The sequence below is a fragment of the Lissotriton helveticus genome, chromosome 3_2, assembly GCF_964261635.1.
Source record: "Lissotriton helveticus chromosome 3_2, aLisHel1.1, whole genome shotgun sequence".
In the NCBI taxonomy this organism is placed as follows: Eukaryota; Metazoa; Chordata; class Amphibia; order Caudata; family Salamandridae; genus Lissotriton; species Lissotriton helveticus.
The window spans coordinates 461,115,760-461,132,617 of record NC_136062.1 but is presented as its reverse complement, the minus strand read 5'-3'; the positions used below and the strand labels follow the sequence as shown (position 1 = coordinate 461,132,617).

Genomic DNA, 16,858 nt, shown 5'->3' with positions numbered 1-16,858 from the left:
GTGCACTGAAAATAAACATTCTTTTTATAGAATACCAGCGAATTTCATTCCCTTTACCGAATAAAACATGACCAGTGCTCAATGGAAATGAAATGGAGGCCTGAAGCAAGAGGTATACAGTGGAAGAGATCGTAACCAGCAGTGTTGGGGGGAGGACAAGTAAAGGCATTGTAGCATAGTCTCACTAACAGCCGCAGACGTTGGACATTTTTCATTTTATCGCTCAATAAATTGAGTTTTTTTTTTAGAAAATCTGGATATGAGAAATACATTGAATTGCACTGTATTTGCATTTATATAGCGCTTACTAACCCTGCCAAGGCGTCGAGGAGCTTTCTCGGAGAGTAGTACACTACCAGAACCCAAAAGGATTAGTGGTCAATTAGTAAACACAAATGTCCCTGCACTCGAAACATACAAGTGGACTATTTATGAAGGCAATTATAGACCATAATATACAGCAGAACAAAGTATACCAGATTGCTTCCCAATTGAAAAAGAAAATGGTCAAGTTTTGATTGTAGAAAAACTTTGTCTTTATTCCTTTAATCCTTAAACTTAATTCTTTAAAATACAGATGCGCATTCGACAAGAAAGCCACAGTGCAAAAACAGTCTTAGTTATGGGCTTAAACACGTAATATTTTCTCACCTACCGTTCCACCTATGATTTCTGAAAATCGGTTATCTTAGCTAATTGAGAATCCGGTATTCAACATTAGTTGTGATCAAGGCCCTCAGGGGTCGAAACGCGTCATGGCTGTGCATGAGAAGAGCAAATAAACGCTGATTCTGCACCAAACTGTGGTCCATGCTCTGGTGTTTTCAAGGCGACAGCCGGAATGACGTTAGAGTGGCAGTTGAGATATATATATTATATATATCCAAAGAGAAAAGAGCGCTGAAACTCTACATGGAGCATGGATGCTTTATTAAACGTTACGGGGTGGGCGGCGACACCTGACGCGTTTCGGCTCCCAGTGAGCCTTAATCATAGGTATGCACACCCAATACGAAGCGACAAACAGTTGTTGCTGTAACCACGTGATTTTTTGCTGTCCCAAGGTCTTTCGATGCTCAGAGTGCACCATGCCGGAATGTTAATATTCACAGTGGACTGCAGTGCATGTTGTTGTTTTGCCACTGTATCTTGTACTGTAGCCACCCATAAAAGTATTTTCATTGCATGGTGCTCCGTTGAGTAGTGTTACAGATCGTCGCCAAATCTCCCAATGTCCTTTGGCAACCAGCACCACAAGTTGCAAAGAGGCAAATGACACCTCATATTTCCCTTTCTTGCCGCCACAGTGAATATTCAACTCAGGGCAGTGTCCTTTTCTTTTTTTAAAGTGGGGAAAAGCGAGTCGGGCTCATAAAGCTGCGCTCGCAGTAATCACACAAGTACTCGGATGAAAGCGAGCCACAGACCCTGCACACCGGATTCAGCAAAACTGCCAGAGAGCAGCCTGTCGATTCAATATCCAAAGAAAAAAAGAGCACTGAAACTCCACTTGGAGCACAGGTACTTTATAAAACATTACGGGGTACGCGGCGACAACTGACGCGTTTCGGCTCCCAATGAGCCTTAATCATAGGTAGGCACACCCAATACGAAGCAAGCAACATTTGTTGCTCTGATCACGTGATTTTTTGTAGTCCCAGGGGCCTTTGATGCCCAGACTGCACCATGCCGAAATGTTAATATTCACAGTGGACTGCAGTGCACTTTGTTGTTTTGCCACTGTATCTTGCACTGGAGGCACCCATAAAAGTATTTTCATTGCATGGCGCTCCGTTGAGTAGTGGTAAATATCATCACCAAAGCTCCCAATGTCCTTTGGCAATCAGCGCCCCAAGTCGGAACGAGGCAAATAACACCTCACGTTTGCCTTTCTTGCCGCCACAGTGAATATTTAACTCAGGGCAGTGTCCTTTTCTTTTTTTAAGGTGGGAAAAAGCGAGTCGGGCTCACAAAGCTGCGCTCGCAGTAATCACACAAGTACTCGGATGTAAGCAAGCCACAGGCCCTGCACGGTGGTTTCAGCAAAACAGGCATAGAGAAGCCTGTTGATTCAATATCCAATGAGAAAAGAGTGCTGAAACTCTACTTGGAGCACAGGTGCTTTAGTAAACATTACGGGGTGGGCGGTGACACCTGACACGTTTTGGTTCTCATTGAGCCTTTATTATAGGGAGCCACACCCAATACGAAGCGACCAACAGTTGTTGCTGTGACCTAGCGATTTTTTGTAGTCCCAAGGTCCTTCGATGCCCAGATTGCACCATGCCGGAATGTTAATATTTATTTATTTATTATTATTTAGTTAGGAGTTTTATATAGCGCTGGCCAGACTCTAAGGTATCGGAGCGCTTTACAACAGTTGTCATGCATGAGTCACACAATCTGGCAAGAAGTATACATATTGTCTCAAGGCGCTTTGTAAGTTAATGCATGGACGTCAAGTAGTATTCAAGTTGTGTGCCTGTTGGCTTGAACTGTGCCTCCTACGGGGAGGTGGGATAGAGGCAGGGGTCAGGGAGGTGGAGGAGGTAGAAGTCTTAATTTCCCGATTAAAGTGCGCTGCAGTGTGTTTTGGCTAGTGGACTTCGACGGTAGCTATCGGTTCAGGAGAGACCGATTGATGAAGAGGTCTTTGAGCTGTCTTTTGAATTTTACAAAGGAGGGGATGGTCCTGATATGGACTTGAATGGAGTTCCAGATTTTGGGCGCATTTCCAGGGAAGCACCGGGCAGCGTTTTTTTTGTGCATGTTTTCAGGTGGATGAGGAGTAGAGTGTTGGTGCTCCTGAGGTTCCTTGTCTGGCCGGCCTTTTTGAGTTTGGAGGCCAGGTAGTGTGGTATCCCTGTGTGCAGGGCTTTGTGCGTTAGGCAGGCAGTTCTGAAGCTGGAACGCATTTCAAGTGGGAGACATTTTAGTTCTCTAAGTGCGGGTGAGATGTGATCATAATTCTTAACTCTGGTGACCATTCTGGCTGCTGCGTTGAGGGTTGTGCTGACGGGAGCTAAGTGGGATTTTGCTGTACCTGTGAGGATGGTATTCACGTCTAGACAGCACCAGCGATTGAGTCACTTGTTTGAGGCCCTTGGGCAGGATAAAGTGTTTTATTTTGTTGAGTAGTTTCAAGTTGAGAAAGGCGCTCTTTGCAGAGTTCTAGATGTCTTTAGCCATGTCAAGTTTTGGGTCTAGGGTGATTCCCAGCAATTTGACAGAGTCGGATATGGTGAGATTGCTGTTGAGAGCATCAATAGCTTTTAGCCATTCTAGGATTTGGGGGTTCTCTTCTTTATTGGAGGTGAGGAGGATTTCGGTTTTGTCTTGGATGAGTTTTAGATGATTTAATGATGGCCAGTGTTGAACTTCTCTTAGAGTATCGTTGAGTCTCTGAATGTCATCAATGGAGGAGGTTTCGAGATAGATCTGGGTGTCATCTGCATAGAGGTGTAAAGGAATGTTGGCTTTTTTAAGCATGTTGGTGAGGGGTCACATGTAGATGTTGAAAAGTTGCAGGGAAAGTACTGTTCCTTGGGGGACACCCCTGCTGACGGGGTGTAAGTCGGATGAGAAGTTTTTGATTTTTATTCTTTGGGTAAGGTTGTGGAGGAAGGAGGAGAACCAGAGTAAAACCACCTCATCTACACCTACCCTTTCTTGGAGGACCTTAATGAGCTGGTTATGATCAACCGTTTCCAAGGCTGCCGATAGGTCTAGGAGTATGAGTAGGCACCAATGGTCTGTATCGAGTGACTTGTGGATATCGTATATGACGTTGAGGATTTCAGTCTCAGTGCTGCAGCCTTTTCTGAAGCCCTTTTAGTGAGCTATTTATGATCTTGCTCCAGAGCAGGGCTAGGGAGAGTTTAAGCATTTTGGCCAGTTGGGTGGGTATTGGATCTAGGACGTGGGATGAGGGTTTGGAGGTGGAGATAAGTTTGAATATCTCTGCTTCTGGGATGGGGTTGAAGGATTTCCAGGGTTTAGGGGGGTTCTTGGGTGTGAAATCTTCTATCCCTGGTGCTGGGATCTTGTGAGGGGGGCCATGGTTGTTGTCCAGTGAAAGCCCGATCTTGGAGATTTTGTCATTGGAATAGTTGGTGAAGTTGTTGCGCCGATCTTTGGAGGACTGACCTGAGGATGTAGGGGGTTTGGAAGTTTGCTGCCTAATGAGGTTGAAGAGTTATTTGGGCCTGTTATTTGCTTTGTCTAGAGCGCTGCAGAAAAAATAGTTTTTTTCGTTATGTGTTTGTTGTACTTCCTGCAAACTGATTTGAGTTGATCGTGGAGGGTTTTGGAAGGGTTGTTCCGCCAGCGTCTTTCTGAAGCTCTTAGTAGTCTTTTGGAATATTCCTCACTCTTTTTAGTTTCAAGCAGGCTAACTGATCCAGAATGGAGGTCATAGTTGAGTTGTAATGGGAGATGAGTTCTGTTGTTCGAGATCCTCTGAGGGGATGGGAAGGAGAGAGCTTACCTTTTCCTCTAGGTCAGCCAAGGGAATCTGAGTTAGATTTTTCACCCATTTAGGGGGGGTCGTGCGTGTGGGGTAGGTATCGGTTCGTTTGGTTGATGTGGAATATGATGATGTGGTGGTTGGACCAGTCAACGGGCAGGATGTGGTCTATCGCCACTGTCTCTCGTTGGGCAATAATGGCATCTAGGATAGCTCCTCTGTTATGAGTTTCCTCTGAGCAGTTTTGGGTAAGGTTGTTGGTGCGTAGGAGCTCATTCAGGGTTTGGATTAGCGAGCTGTTTTCTTCGTTCCAGTGTAGGTTGAGGTCACCTAGAATGATTTTTTTTGAGTCTCGGAGTGAGCAGTGTGCTATCAATTCCAACAAGTGTTCTCCGAATGTGGTGTTGTTGCCTGGCGGATGGTAGAGGAGATGTTCCGTTATGGAGATGTTCTTTTGTATGATTGCTATACCCCCTCCTCGTTGGTCTTTTCTGTCTTTGTTGACGATTGCAAAGCCTGGGGCACCAGCATATCCATTATTGGGGAAGAGAAATCTTTTAGCCACGTCTCGGTGATGAACGTGTTGTCTATGTCATGTTTGAGGATTGATTCTGCTAGCTCTGTTGCATGTTTGGTGGCTGATCTGCAGTTTATTAGCATGCACTTGGTGGAAGTACCCTCTTTTTGGGTGTCTTCATTAGGGGGGCCCTGGGGATTTTGGTGAGGAAGGCAGGGCGTCTTAGGGATCTTGGAGGGGAGTGGTGTCTTCTGAGTCCCGTGATCACCTGGATCTTGGAGTTTGGGGAGCCAGTGGAGGAAGTGTTGTATGAGGAGGCAAGATTCGACGCTTCGCTTGGGGACTTTGAAGATCTTGTTCTTATGGGTCTCTGTTTCTGGTTCGAGAGGACGGTTGCGATCGGCTGGGGCACAGAGCCTTGGAAGTCCTTTGGTGTGTGGAGCTGGATAAGGTGGGAATCAGGTGAGGGCGTTGGCTGGGCTTTCGGAGTGCGGCAAGGTTCAGTGCAATTTGATTAAGGCCCGGGATTATAGTTTCTCACTGGGTTTCTAGCAGGACGAGACGATGTGCAGTCTCCCCAGAGGTGGTGGTGGGGGTGTTGAGAGTGGGGACGCCCTGAGAAGGAGGGAGCTTATCAATGTTGTGTCGCCTTTTTTTTTTTTCGCTGTCAGTATTGACTCTGTGAGGGGCCGTGGGCATGGGGTGTGGTAGATCGTGTTGTGGTTTCCTCGTCCTCTTGCGTGTGGGTAGAGGGAGGTCATTGAGGGTCGTTGACAGTGGGTTGGGGTCGTTCGTTGTTATTTGGTGGTGGTGATATGAGGGGGGTAGGTGGCAGTCAGCAAGGGTTTGGAGAGCCTTGTTCACGGTGTCCCTCCGCTTAGAATTGGAGAGGGTGCATTTATTGCGCTGTTTTATGCGGGGAGAATGTCGGTGCGGTTGGTGTCTAGGGGAAAGGTTGGTGTGTTGGCACAGGGCGTCGGGTTGGTTTGTGGGCTCTCCTGTCATGTCAGGCTGTGCAGGGATTGGGAGTAGGTCAGGCCTGGGGGATGTGTGAGAGAGGAGGCATTTCTTAGCAAGGGGAAGAGGGAGTCAAATGCATCTAGGTTGTCATTACTGGCTTGGATCAGGACTGTGCCATTAGAGTAGATGGTCGCAGAGGTGGTACCGCTCTGCATAGGGCAGTTAGGTATTCAGATAGTCAGTTTGCAGCTATAGGGGGTGTTAGTTGTTTTGGATATGTGTGGCTGTGATCTGAGAATGGAGTTCCAATTTTCGTGTCTTTCCGTGTGAAAAATTAGATCCATTTTCATCTGTCCTTTGGAGGAGTAGTGATATATGTTCGCGAATAGTGCATCTGGGTGTTGTCTGATCAGTCTGTGCTTGAATTTTCTTTTTGCTTTCGGTGCAAGGTTCGGGGAGAAACTGATAGAGAAGGAGTTCAGGTCATGTGGTTTTAGTTAATTCAGTGTGGAGGGGCTGATGTAAGTTAGTGTGGCATATGGCATTATGTTTTAGTCGGATGGGAGGATGACTCCCTTAGGGATAGGTTTGTTATGTTTCCGTGGGGGGGAAGTTATAAGCTTTAACAGATGGTATAGGTCAAATATGGCCTGGAGCCACCATCTTAACTGGCATTGTGTGCTGTGGGGAGATGTAGTGTGGTGAGCCTTTCGATATTAGGGGTCTGTGCCTCAGTGGTTCGTATTGACATGTTTAGTAGGACCATGAGGGCAGTGGAGGTGGGTGTCGAGGGCATTGGTCAGCTTAGTGAGTGATTAGTGTAGGTTGGAATCTTCCCTTTTGGGAACAGACAGAGGGGTAATATGACCTGTTTCTCAAGATCCTGGGTCTGCGTTTTTTTGTAGGATAGTAATTCAAGTGTCGCTGTGTCGGTGGGTAGTCCCTGTCTTTGTTCTTTTCCAAAGATTCTCCGGAGTACAATCTTGTTCTTAATGGCAGTGGAAGGGGGCCATTCCTGCCGCTCGGGGGAGACTTTTTGCAGCTTATCACTCAGAGCAGCTGTTTGATTCTCCCTTAGAAGCTTCTCTCTGTTTGTCCTCTACTTCTACCTTTGGGTTTGTATATTAACTGAGCTGATCCTCAAGCAATTGTTATGAGAGGTGGTAGGTCAGTATGTGTGCTCAATGCGCCATCATCTTTGGGTCAGGCTCTTCTGTTCTGTTGAGCAGCCATCTCAGTGACAGGTATCCCAGTAAACTCAGTGCTTCGGGCGCTTTTGGGACCAGTGTATACAGTTCTGCTCAGTGTATGTCTTTGAGGCCAGTGTATACAGTTCTTCTCTGGGTATTCTATGAGGGTTTTTAAATTGCAGGTATTGCTCCTTGCCCTATTGTTAAGAGGAGCGCTTCGACAGTCAATGGTCCCTGTTTCGCCACCATCTTTGGATCAGGCAGTTAGGCGTTTCTGTTCTGGTGAGCGGCGAATGAGTGTTCAGTTCCACCAATGCTTACGGCTAGGGGCGCTTCTTGGACAGTTATTGGCAGTGGACGTTGTTGTTTTGCCTCTGTATCTTGCACTGTAACCACACATAAAAGTATTTTCATGGCATGGCGCTCCGTTGAGTAGTGTTACATATCGTCGCCAAATCTCCCGATGTCCTTTGCCAACCAGCGCCCCAAGTCTCCCTTTCTTGCAGCCACAGTAAATATTTAAATCAGGGAATTGTCCATTTCTTTTTCTAAAGTGGGGGCAAGCGGGTCGGGCTCACAAAGCTGCGCTTGCAGTAATCACACAAGTACTCATATGATAGTGAGTCACAGACCCTCCAGGGTGGTTTCAGCAAAACAGGCACGGAGAAACCTGTCGATTCAATATCCAAAGAGAAAAGAGCTCTGAAACTTTACTTGGAGCATAGGTGCTTTGTTAAACATAATGGGGTGGGCGGCGACACTTGAAAGCGATCGGCTCCCAGTGAGCCTTTATCATAGGTAAGCACACCCAATAAGAAGCGACCAACAGTTTTTGCTGTGACCATGTGATTTTTTGTAGTCCCAAGGTCCTTCAAAGAAGAGAGCAAGCACTCGAAGACTGCAGAAATCACTGCCTTTGAATGCGTTGGGCCTCCCTCGACATAGAATAGAGACGTGTTTCAGCTGATTAACAACCTTTCTCATTCAAAAGAAAGGTATTTTGGTGCTACATTTATATATCTTAAAACAATGAACATAGACAACATACTACAAAGTTTACATCTTACAGCAGTTAATTTTGCAAAAACATTCAACTCATACTGCATAATTATCGCATGCAACAGCATCATGACATTATAAGAATATCACCATAATTATTGCAAGCAGCTCTTCTTGCCGTTTGACTCAAACAAAACCAAAGGGAAAATAAGCGAAATGCCACCCGACCCCTTCCCAACCCTAAAGGGTAACATGTTATTCCCCAGCCCCTAAACGAATGTTCTGGACGTGAACAGATGTATCTGCATTTAGAGCAGATGTAGGATACCAAACTCACAGTATTAAAATGAGTTGGCACAATTGTCCGAAAAAAAACCCGACATATTTTGATGACAACATTGCATGTAAGAATTCTTTTCTCGTTTGAATTCTTGTGCAACCCATCTCCTCTCCTCCGTCCTCGTCTTCTCTACCCCATTATCATTTCAGCTCCCCTCTCTCTCTCTATCTTCTCATCTCTTCTTTTTTACTCTTCTCTCCTTTATTGCTTTCCTCACCCCTCTTCTTTCCTATTAACTTTTCTCTTCTCTTTGCTTCTTCTCTACACTCCTCTCTACTTCTCTCTTCTCTGCTTTTCTACTCCACTCCACTCTCCTCTCCTCTCATCTCTTCTCCTTTCCTCTCTCTTTTCCCTCTCCTCCCCTCTTGTGTCTTCTCTGCTTTCCTTATCTCTTCTCCCCTCGCATCCTCTCCTCTTTCCTATCTTCTCTTTTCATCTGTAGTCCTCTAATCTCATCCTTAGTCCCAGCTTCTGATAATTTCTCGTGCCTTCTCCTCTTCTCCCCATCCCCATCTCCTCGACTTCCCTTCCCCTCTCCACGCCTGGTCCCTTCCCCTCCCCTCCTCTCTTACTCTGTTGCCCTGAACCTTTCCTCAGACCAGAAGACTTGTCTCAGGCACTTGCCTGCTCTCAGTCACTCACCAGTTTGTGCCTTGATGATTGTCCTAAGGATGTCCTGGGCCTCCTTACAGTCTTCTGGGATAGACTTGAGGGCTTGTAGGACCTGCTCCAGCACCGTGGAATCTAGGGTGAAAGTGACATGTGACAAGTGTTATAAACTGGATGTGAGAACACGTCAGAGAATGTGGCACCCTTGCACCTACTGAGGGCTCAAAGAAACCATAATGTGTTCACAAAGGCACCAGAATCCCACATAGATTCCGAGAAGTGAATCTACATCCATATAGCCTCACTCTTCCACGTCAATCCCATCCATCGCTTGGCTTCTGTTAAAGTTGTGCGGAGCACAGGACTGCGTTTGTGGACCAATATAAACAGAATTTGGCACTGTAATCGTTTACTGTAGACTCAAGGACATATTTATGAGAGGCTTGCATCACATTTGCATCAGGCCACTAAGTGGTACATGTGTGAGGCAAGACTCTAAGTCAGATTCATGAAGTCACGCAAAGGCCACTTTGCGAGGCTCTGAATGGCTTCAAAAACTCTGGAGTAATGCAATGCAGTGCACATCGCTGTGCTGCCTTACTCTGTGCAAATGACGCGTGCGTCCATGGGCGTTGCAGAGGGTGTTACCACACAACTCCCATGGTTTTTGAAGCATTCTCAGATTTTCAAGGACCTATAAACCTGAGAATGTGCCAAAATCTTTTTTTTTCTTTTTCTTTTCTTTTTTTATTATTTTTATAAAGAATACAATCACCACTGCTGTTACAGAGTTAGCCTAGAATGCGTAGTAGTCGTTTTTACATTGGTGTTTATATAGCTAGCCCCTTCTGTCTGTATTTTGAGAGCGAAAGAAAGGCAAGAAGGAAAGGACAGAAAAATTTGTGGTGAAAACAAAAGAGGTTTAGGACAGGCAAGGAGAGTGAAACAGTCGCTGTATATTACATTTGGCATCAGCTATACACTATACATTTCATCTGACACACTTTCAGGATGTTTGATTTCGCATCCAGGCCCAACTGGGCTATAGAAGGGAACAACTCTTTGGGTCGAGAACCGATACGTTGTTTGGGCATCCCAAACGATGAGAATGTGCCAAAATCTTATGCCTCCCCAGGCAAGGCCTAACAAGGAGAAATATATTCATTTTTCTTCTGTTTTTCTTCTTTCTACATATGCTGCACTCTCTAGCTCACAAAGAAAAATTAAACAGCCTCTCAGAATCGTTTTTGTGCAGGAAGGTGTCCCTTGCTGCACAAAAAACAATCCTGCAAGCAACGGAGGCACTCTGACACCATGGTGCAAGGGTGCCTGCGTTGGCACTAGACAGCCAAAACGGTGCAATTGCAAGAAGGAAAGACAGCAATGCTCCGTATTGGATGAATACGGCGCTTTCCTGTCCTGCCCAGCGCCACTAATTTAATAAAAATCCCCCTTAATGTCTAGAAAGCCTGAAGAAAAGTGCTGGTACTGTTCACACATATGAATTGAGGCTCTCATGAGTTGTGTTACTGTTGCCTTAAAGGCACAGAATGCTTGATTAGCTGTGTTGATACTGTGCAGAAGCCCTGATGAGAAAAGACATTGTGAAGGGTTGAGACTGTCCATTTAATAATACAGAAGGCATGATGAGAAATGTTAATACTGTCCATGTAAAGCTACTGAAGCTCAATCGTAGAGTGTTGGAACAGTCCACTTTAAGGTACTGGAAGCCCTGATGTAAAGTGTTGGAAGTGTCCACTTAATGCTATGGAAGCTTCCTTCTGAAACATTGGTACTGCCCACTGAAAGGTATAGAATGCCTGATTAGATGGGTTTCTTCTGTCCATTTCAGGAACCCAACTGAAAACTGTTGCTACTGTCCTTTTAAATGTATAGAAGCCCTAATGCAATGTGACTGTACTGTTCACTTAAAAGTGGTAGACTGGATACTGAAAAAATACTGCTACTGTTTCTAACACTGTGTGGAGCCTTGATTTAGCAGAACAGCGGTGGAGGAACTCCTGGGGACAGAGCCCACAACTCGCCGCGCCCGCTCCGCGGGTGCCGCTTCATGCCGGGAGACACCCGGGGAGGTGTTTTTGTTGCCGGTCTGGACGCTGTGCTGCGGGCGGCGGAGGGCTGCTGAGAGGGCTTCCTGAGCGCTGCAGGGACTCAGTCATCCAGGAGTCCCTGCGTGACCTGCACCACCTGGTCTGCGTTCGCAGCTCAGCCCCGCCCAATGGTCATCGCGCCCTTTAAATCCCGGTGTTCCCTGATCACACACGGGAACTGCTTCTGTTTCTAACACTGTGTGGAGCCTTGATTTAGCAGAACAGCGGTGGAGGAACTTCTGGGGACAGAGCCCACAACTCGCCGCACCCGCTCCGCGGGTGCCGCTCCGTGCCGGGAGACACCCGGGGAGGTGTTGTTGCTGCCGGTCTGGACGCTGTGCTGCGGGCGGTGGAGGGGTGCTGAGAGGGCTGCCTGAGCGCTGCAGGGACTCAGTCATCCAGGAGTCCCTGCGTGACCTGCACCACCAGGTCTGCGTTCGCAGCTCAGCCCCACCCAATGGTCATCGCGCCCTTTAAATCCCGGTGCTCCCTGATCACACACGGGAACTGCTTCTGTTTCTAACACTGTGTGGAGCCTTGATTTAGCAGAACTGAGGTGGAGGAACTTCTGGGGAAGGAGCCCACAACTCGCCACACCGCTCCGCGGGTGCCGCTTCGTGCCTGGAGACACCCGGGGAGGTGTTGTTGCTGCCGGTCTGGACGCTGTGCTGCGGGCGTTGGAGGGGTGCTGAGAGGGCTGCCTGAGTGCTGCAGGGACTCAGTCATCCAGGAGTCCCTGCGTGACCTGCACCACCAGGTCTGCGTTCGCAGCTCAGCCCCGCCCAATGGTCATTGCTCCCTTTTATCCCGGTGTTCCCTGATCACACACGGGAACTGCTTCTGTTTCTAACACTGTGTGGAGCCTTGAATTAGCAGAACAGCGGTGGAGGAACTTCTGGGGACAGAGCCCACAACTCGCCGCACCCGCTCCACGGGTGCCGCTTCGTGCCTGGAGACACCCGGGGAGGTGTTGTTGCTGCCGGTCTGGACGCTGTGCTGCGGGCGGCGGAGGGGTGCTGAGAGGGGTGCCTGAGCACTGCAGGGACTCAGTCATCCAGGAGTCCCTGCGTGACCTGCACCACCTGGTCTGCGTTCGCAGCTCAGCCCCGCCCAATGGTCATCGCGCCCCCTACATACTCAACCTGAGGCCCCCGCTGCGTGGGAGCGCCAGGCAAAGCCCGGGCAAAGGGCGGGCCGTCTGTGGCCGTCGGGCGGAAGGAGGCCGGGCTGGGCCACCCCATGTCGTTGCTCCAAGAAGAAATGGGTAAGCGCAAATTACATCGTTCACCTGACCAGGAGAATGCCAACGCTAAATCACGTAGAACGTTGCCGTCAATTATTTCCTATTTAACCTCTGCCGTGGGTGCTTTATCATCAGAAATTGCAAGAGCAGAAAAAGAACTGGGGCTTGACCCACACATTGTCATCTCCCCTGGTGAATTACCGACTGGCTGGGCTCCCTTGACTGCGGCCTATCCCTATCTCTAGATCGTTTGGCGGTTAACATATTATTCGGGCCGATACAGGGCATTGAACCCGGGGGCCTGCCAGGTTACCACTGTCACTCTCTTCACTCAATACTTTGGGGGCAGGGTCTACAACTGTTACATTTGACCCAAGGACACCTACTTGATTATTGGTTGACCCACTAATTTGCTTTCCCTCCCTAGCCCGTGATGAAGCAACCGACAGTTCAAGGCACACCAATCTAGATTCAATTGAGTCCAATCTTTCACATAATAATACACAAGCCTTCTTAAGGAGGCGTTCCAGCCTTGTCCAAAATGATGGTCCCATCTTGCTCAGACCCGTTTCTTCCACACGAGGTGTACTTCCTTCACTTGGAGGGATTGAGCTTTCAGAGTTATGAGGAGGACCTTGAGTTAGGGAGTTGTTAAGCGAAGAGACTGTCCCTAATTTTGTTTTCCTCCCAGATATCTGTGCTATAGCACCAATATGTTTCCGCTTTCCTGGCAAGCCCTGTAAATTTTGGGACAACCCCGCCTTGGCACTGGCACTGCTAGCTGACCGGGTCTTAATATTGGGTGAACGTGTGATCTCAGTCAGAGTGCATGTTTTTTTAGCCAGTCTCTTGTCTGTTGTAGTTGTAGTGATAGGACAGGGTGGCTGACATGTCGAGGGCCCAGCTAAAACTGGTGACTGACTCCTCTCTCCCCCCCCCCCCGAAGATATTATAGAGACTTGGATGTCAATCCGTTGCAAGTCTGGAGACCGAACTTCGGCTAGCCCACCCAAAGAAGATCTTTTATCGAAGGCAATGTCCAAGGACAGTCTTTTTTCCGTTAGCTCAATGTCCTTTGCTAGAGCTGAGGACACTCTAACTAAAAAATTGTCCAAAGTGCCCATTAGCATTCCTCCCGTGGATGTTCTAATGTCCCTCCCAGTAGATGGAGTAGCAGATATATTAACCGGGGGGATTCCACTAACTGTTAATGAATTTACAAACAGAGTATTAGCTGCTGCTCACTAACCTTAGATAAACTGATGAATGTTAGAGGGATGGTCTGTCACGTCCTTGTCCGGCCTAGAAGGGGCTAAAACGGGCCCGTCCGCGTCCCGGGCTTCGCCCGGCGCGGCCCGCGCGCGTCCCGCGATGCGGGGGCTCTGTGCTGATTGAAGCACCTCCGGGCTCGGTGTGGGCCCCAGCAATATGGCAAGAAAGTCCTCGGAGCACCCGCTCCACCGGGGCTCTGTGCTGATTTAAGCGCCTCCGGGCGCTGTGTGGGCGGCTTCCGCCGCTAGGGCTTCTGGGGGTTGAGGTTCTCCTCGCTCCTTAGCCGCGCTGCGTTGGTGGTGGGCTGCGGCAGCGGCGAGCGAGAGGAGGAGGACAGCGACAGCAACAGGCAGGTAAGTGGCCCCCAGCAATATGGCAAGAAAGTCCTCGGAGCACCCCGTGTAGTATATGGTTTGGTCTCCCCCTGTTGATCATTGTGTATTTGTGCTAACTACCTGTTTTTATTGCAAAGTATTGTGTAAATTGGGTATATCGCCGGGTAGGAGATATGTGTATGTGTTTGTGGGTGTCTTATACTAAATACTTATTTTTTGTAAATATTCTGTGTCGTTCTATTTCCCTTAATCTATACCTATAAGATTACGTTCTGGTAAAACAAGATGCTTTACACTCCTGAAGGCTGCTCTCCACAGCTACCATTTAGAGAGCTTTCTAAGGTTGTCTAAGACCACTAACATCGCCATAAGGGTTGTCTGGATTAGTGCAGGGTGCCCACTTAAATAAGTGTGCACCATATTCTAACCCAGCCTCAAACACTGAGCCAATAGAGCACAATTTAGGTTTCAAATGAAAAACAATCTTTTTTTGTCAGCAAAGACAATCCACCCTTCTCTGACGGTCAATGTACATTTCTTGTTTAAAGGTATTCTTGTTTGCTTACCAGTTATTTGCTCACTGATGGCCAACTGTGGAAGAAACAATAGAGATGTATTACAATCTGCACCTGCATAATTCAATAGGTTTTATTTTATGCTCAATCACACAGTATATAGAGCCAGCGACTATCAAGGCAAATAACAGGCCAGAAAGTTTCCTGCATATGATTGGCTATTATGCTGAAAGTTCTTCTGCCAATATGCAGAAGCACATTTTCTGAATGTGCACAATGCCACACTAGCCAGGCCAACAAAACCGAATGACTGGATTTTTTTTTTAATGAAAAATGATTGTCCCTAGCACACTAGAGGGCATATGTAGGAAGGCTTTTGCAAATCACAAACGCCTTAATTCGCAAACGCCCATTTGGTATGTAGGTGGCATGCTATGTTCAAGTTCAAGTTCAAGAATTTATATAGCGCACTACTCACCCAGAGGGTCTCAAGGCACTTGGGGAAGGGGTTCGTTATTTATCGAATAGCCAGGTTTTAAGTTCTTTTCTGAAGGAGATGTGGTTCTGTATAAGGCGGAGGTGAGTGGGGAGTGAGTTCCAGGTCTTGGCTGCCAAGTAGGAAAAGGATCTACCTCCCATGGTGGATCTTTGGATACGCGGAACTGCGGCGAGGCCTTGATTGGAGGATCTTAGTTGGCGGCTGGGTGTGTAGAAGGATAGTCGAGTGTTGAGGCATTCGGGCCCTAGTTTGTAGAGGGCCTTGTGTGCGTGGGTGAGGAGACGGAATGTTATTCTCTTGTTGACGGGAAGCCAGTGGAGGTCTTTCAGGTGGCCGGTAATGTGATCTTGGCGAGGGATGTCCAAGATGAGTCTCGCTGATGCGTTTTGGATGCGTTGGAGTTTTTTCTGTAATTTGGCTGTAATTCCGGCGTAGAGGGTGTTTCCGTAGTCTAGTCGGCTCGTAACCAGTGCGTGGGTGACAGTCTTTCTTGTCTCGGCGGGGATCCAATGGAAGATTTTGTTGAGCATACGAAGTACGTTGAAGCAGGAGGATAAGACGGCGTTGACTTGTTTGGTCATCGAGAGTGAGGAGTCTAGGATGAAGTCAAGGTTACGTGCGTGGTCTGTGGGTATGGGTGCTGAGCCCAGATCCGAAGGCCACCCTGAGTCGTTCCAGGCAGAGGGGATGATCCTAGGATGAGCACTTCCGTTTTGTCCGAATTAAGTTTTAGGCGGCTGTTTTTCATCCATACGGCTACTTCTTTCATGCCTTCGTGAAGATTGGTCTTGGCGGTGTTGGGGTCTTTGGTGAGGGAAAGGATCAGCTGGGTGTCGTCAGCGTAGGAGATGATGTTAAGGTTGTGTTGACGCGCGATGGAAGCGAGTGGACTCATGTAAACGTTGAAGAGGGTGGGACTGAGTGATGATCCTTGTGGTACACCGCAGATGACTTCAGTGGCCTCTGATTTGAATGGGGGAAGTTGGACTCTCTGAGTTCTCCCAGCTAGGAACGAGATGATCCAGTCCAGGGCTTTTCCTTTTATGCCGATGTTGCTGAGGCGTTGTATGATGGTGCTGTGACAGACAGTGTTGAAGGTGGCGGAGAGGTCGAGTAGAATGAGGGCCACTGTTTCTCCGTTGTCCAGTAGTGTTCGGATGTCGTCTGTTGCTGCGATGAGGGCGGTTTCGGTGCTGTGTTTGGCTCGAAAGCCGGACTGTGAGGGATCGAGGGAGTTGTTGGATTCGAGGAAGGCGGCGAGTTGGCTATTGACGGCTTTCTCAATGACTTTGGCCGGGAATGGGAGGAGGGATATGGGGCGGTAGTTTCTAAGTTCAGAGGGGTCTGCTGTGGGTTTCTTCAGGAGGGCGCTGACTTCGGCATGTTTCCAGCTTTCTGGGAAGGTAGCAGAGTTGAAGGAGCAGTTGATGACATCACGGAGATGGGGTGCGATGATGGAGTCTGCTTTGTTGAAGATGTGGTGGGGACATGGGTCGGTTGGCGAGCCAGAGTGGATGGAGTTCATTAGGCGGATGGTGTCTTCAGTGGTGATTGGGTTCCATGCGCTGAGGTTGTTAGAGGGCGGTTTAGGTTCTGAGGGGGGTGGAGAGCATTGTTCGTTGGAGCTGTTTTCGAAGCTGTTATGTATGTCGGCAATTTTGTTGTAGAAGAAGGAGGATAGCAAATCGCAGAGGTCTTGGGAGGGAGTGATGTCGTTTGAGGCTGCGGTGGGGTTGGTGAATTCTTTGACGATGTTGAATAGTTCCTTGCTGTTATGGGCGTTGTTGTCGAGTCGATTCTTGA

The 16,858-nt window shown here is 48.0% G+C and overlaps 1 protein-coding gene across 1 annotated transcript in view; it reads right to left on the bottom strand.

Moving 5' to 3' along the window:
- LOC144826359 (astacin-like metalloendopeptidase) overlaps positions 1-16,858 on the bottom strand; it is a 182,056-nt gene that overhangs the window by 132,464 nt on the left and 32,734 nt on the right. Inside the window, exons 2-3 of the mRNA XM_078684687.1 lie at positions 14,608-14,632; positions 9,114-9,215 (exon numbers count right to left, since the gene is read on the bottom strand). Of these exons, the coding sequence (XP_078540813.1) occupies positions 9,114-9,215; positions 14,608-14,632 (127 nt within the window). The remainder of the gene's footprint in view (positions 1-9,113; positions 9,216-14,607; positions 14,633-16,858) is intronic.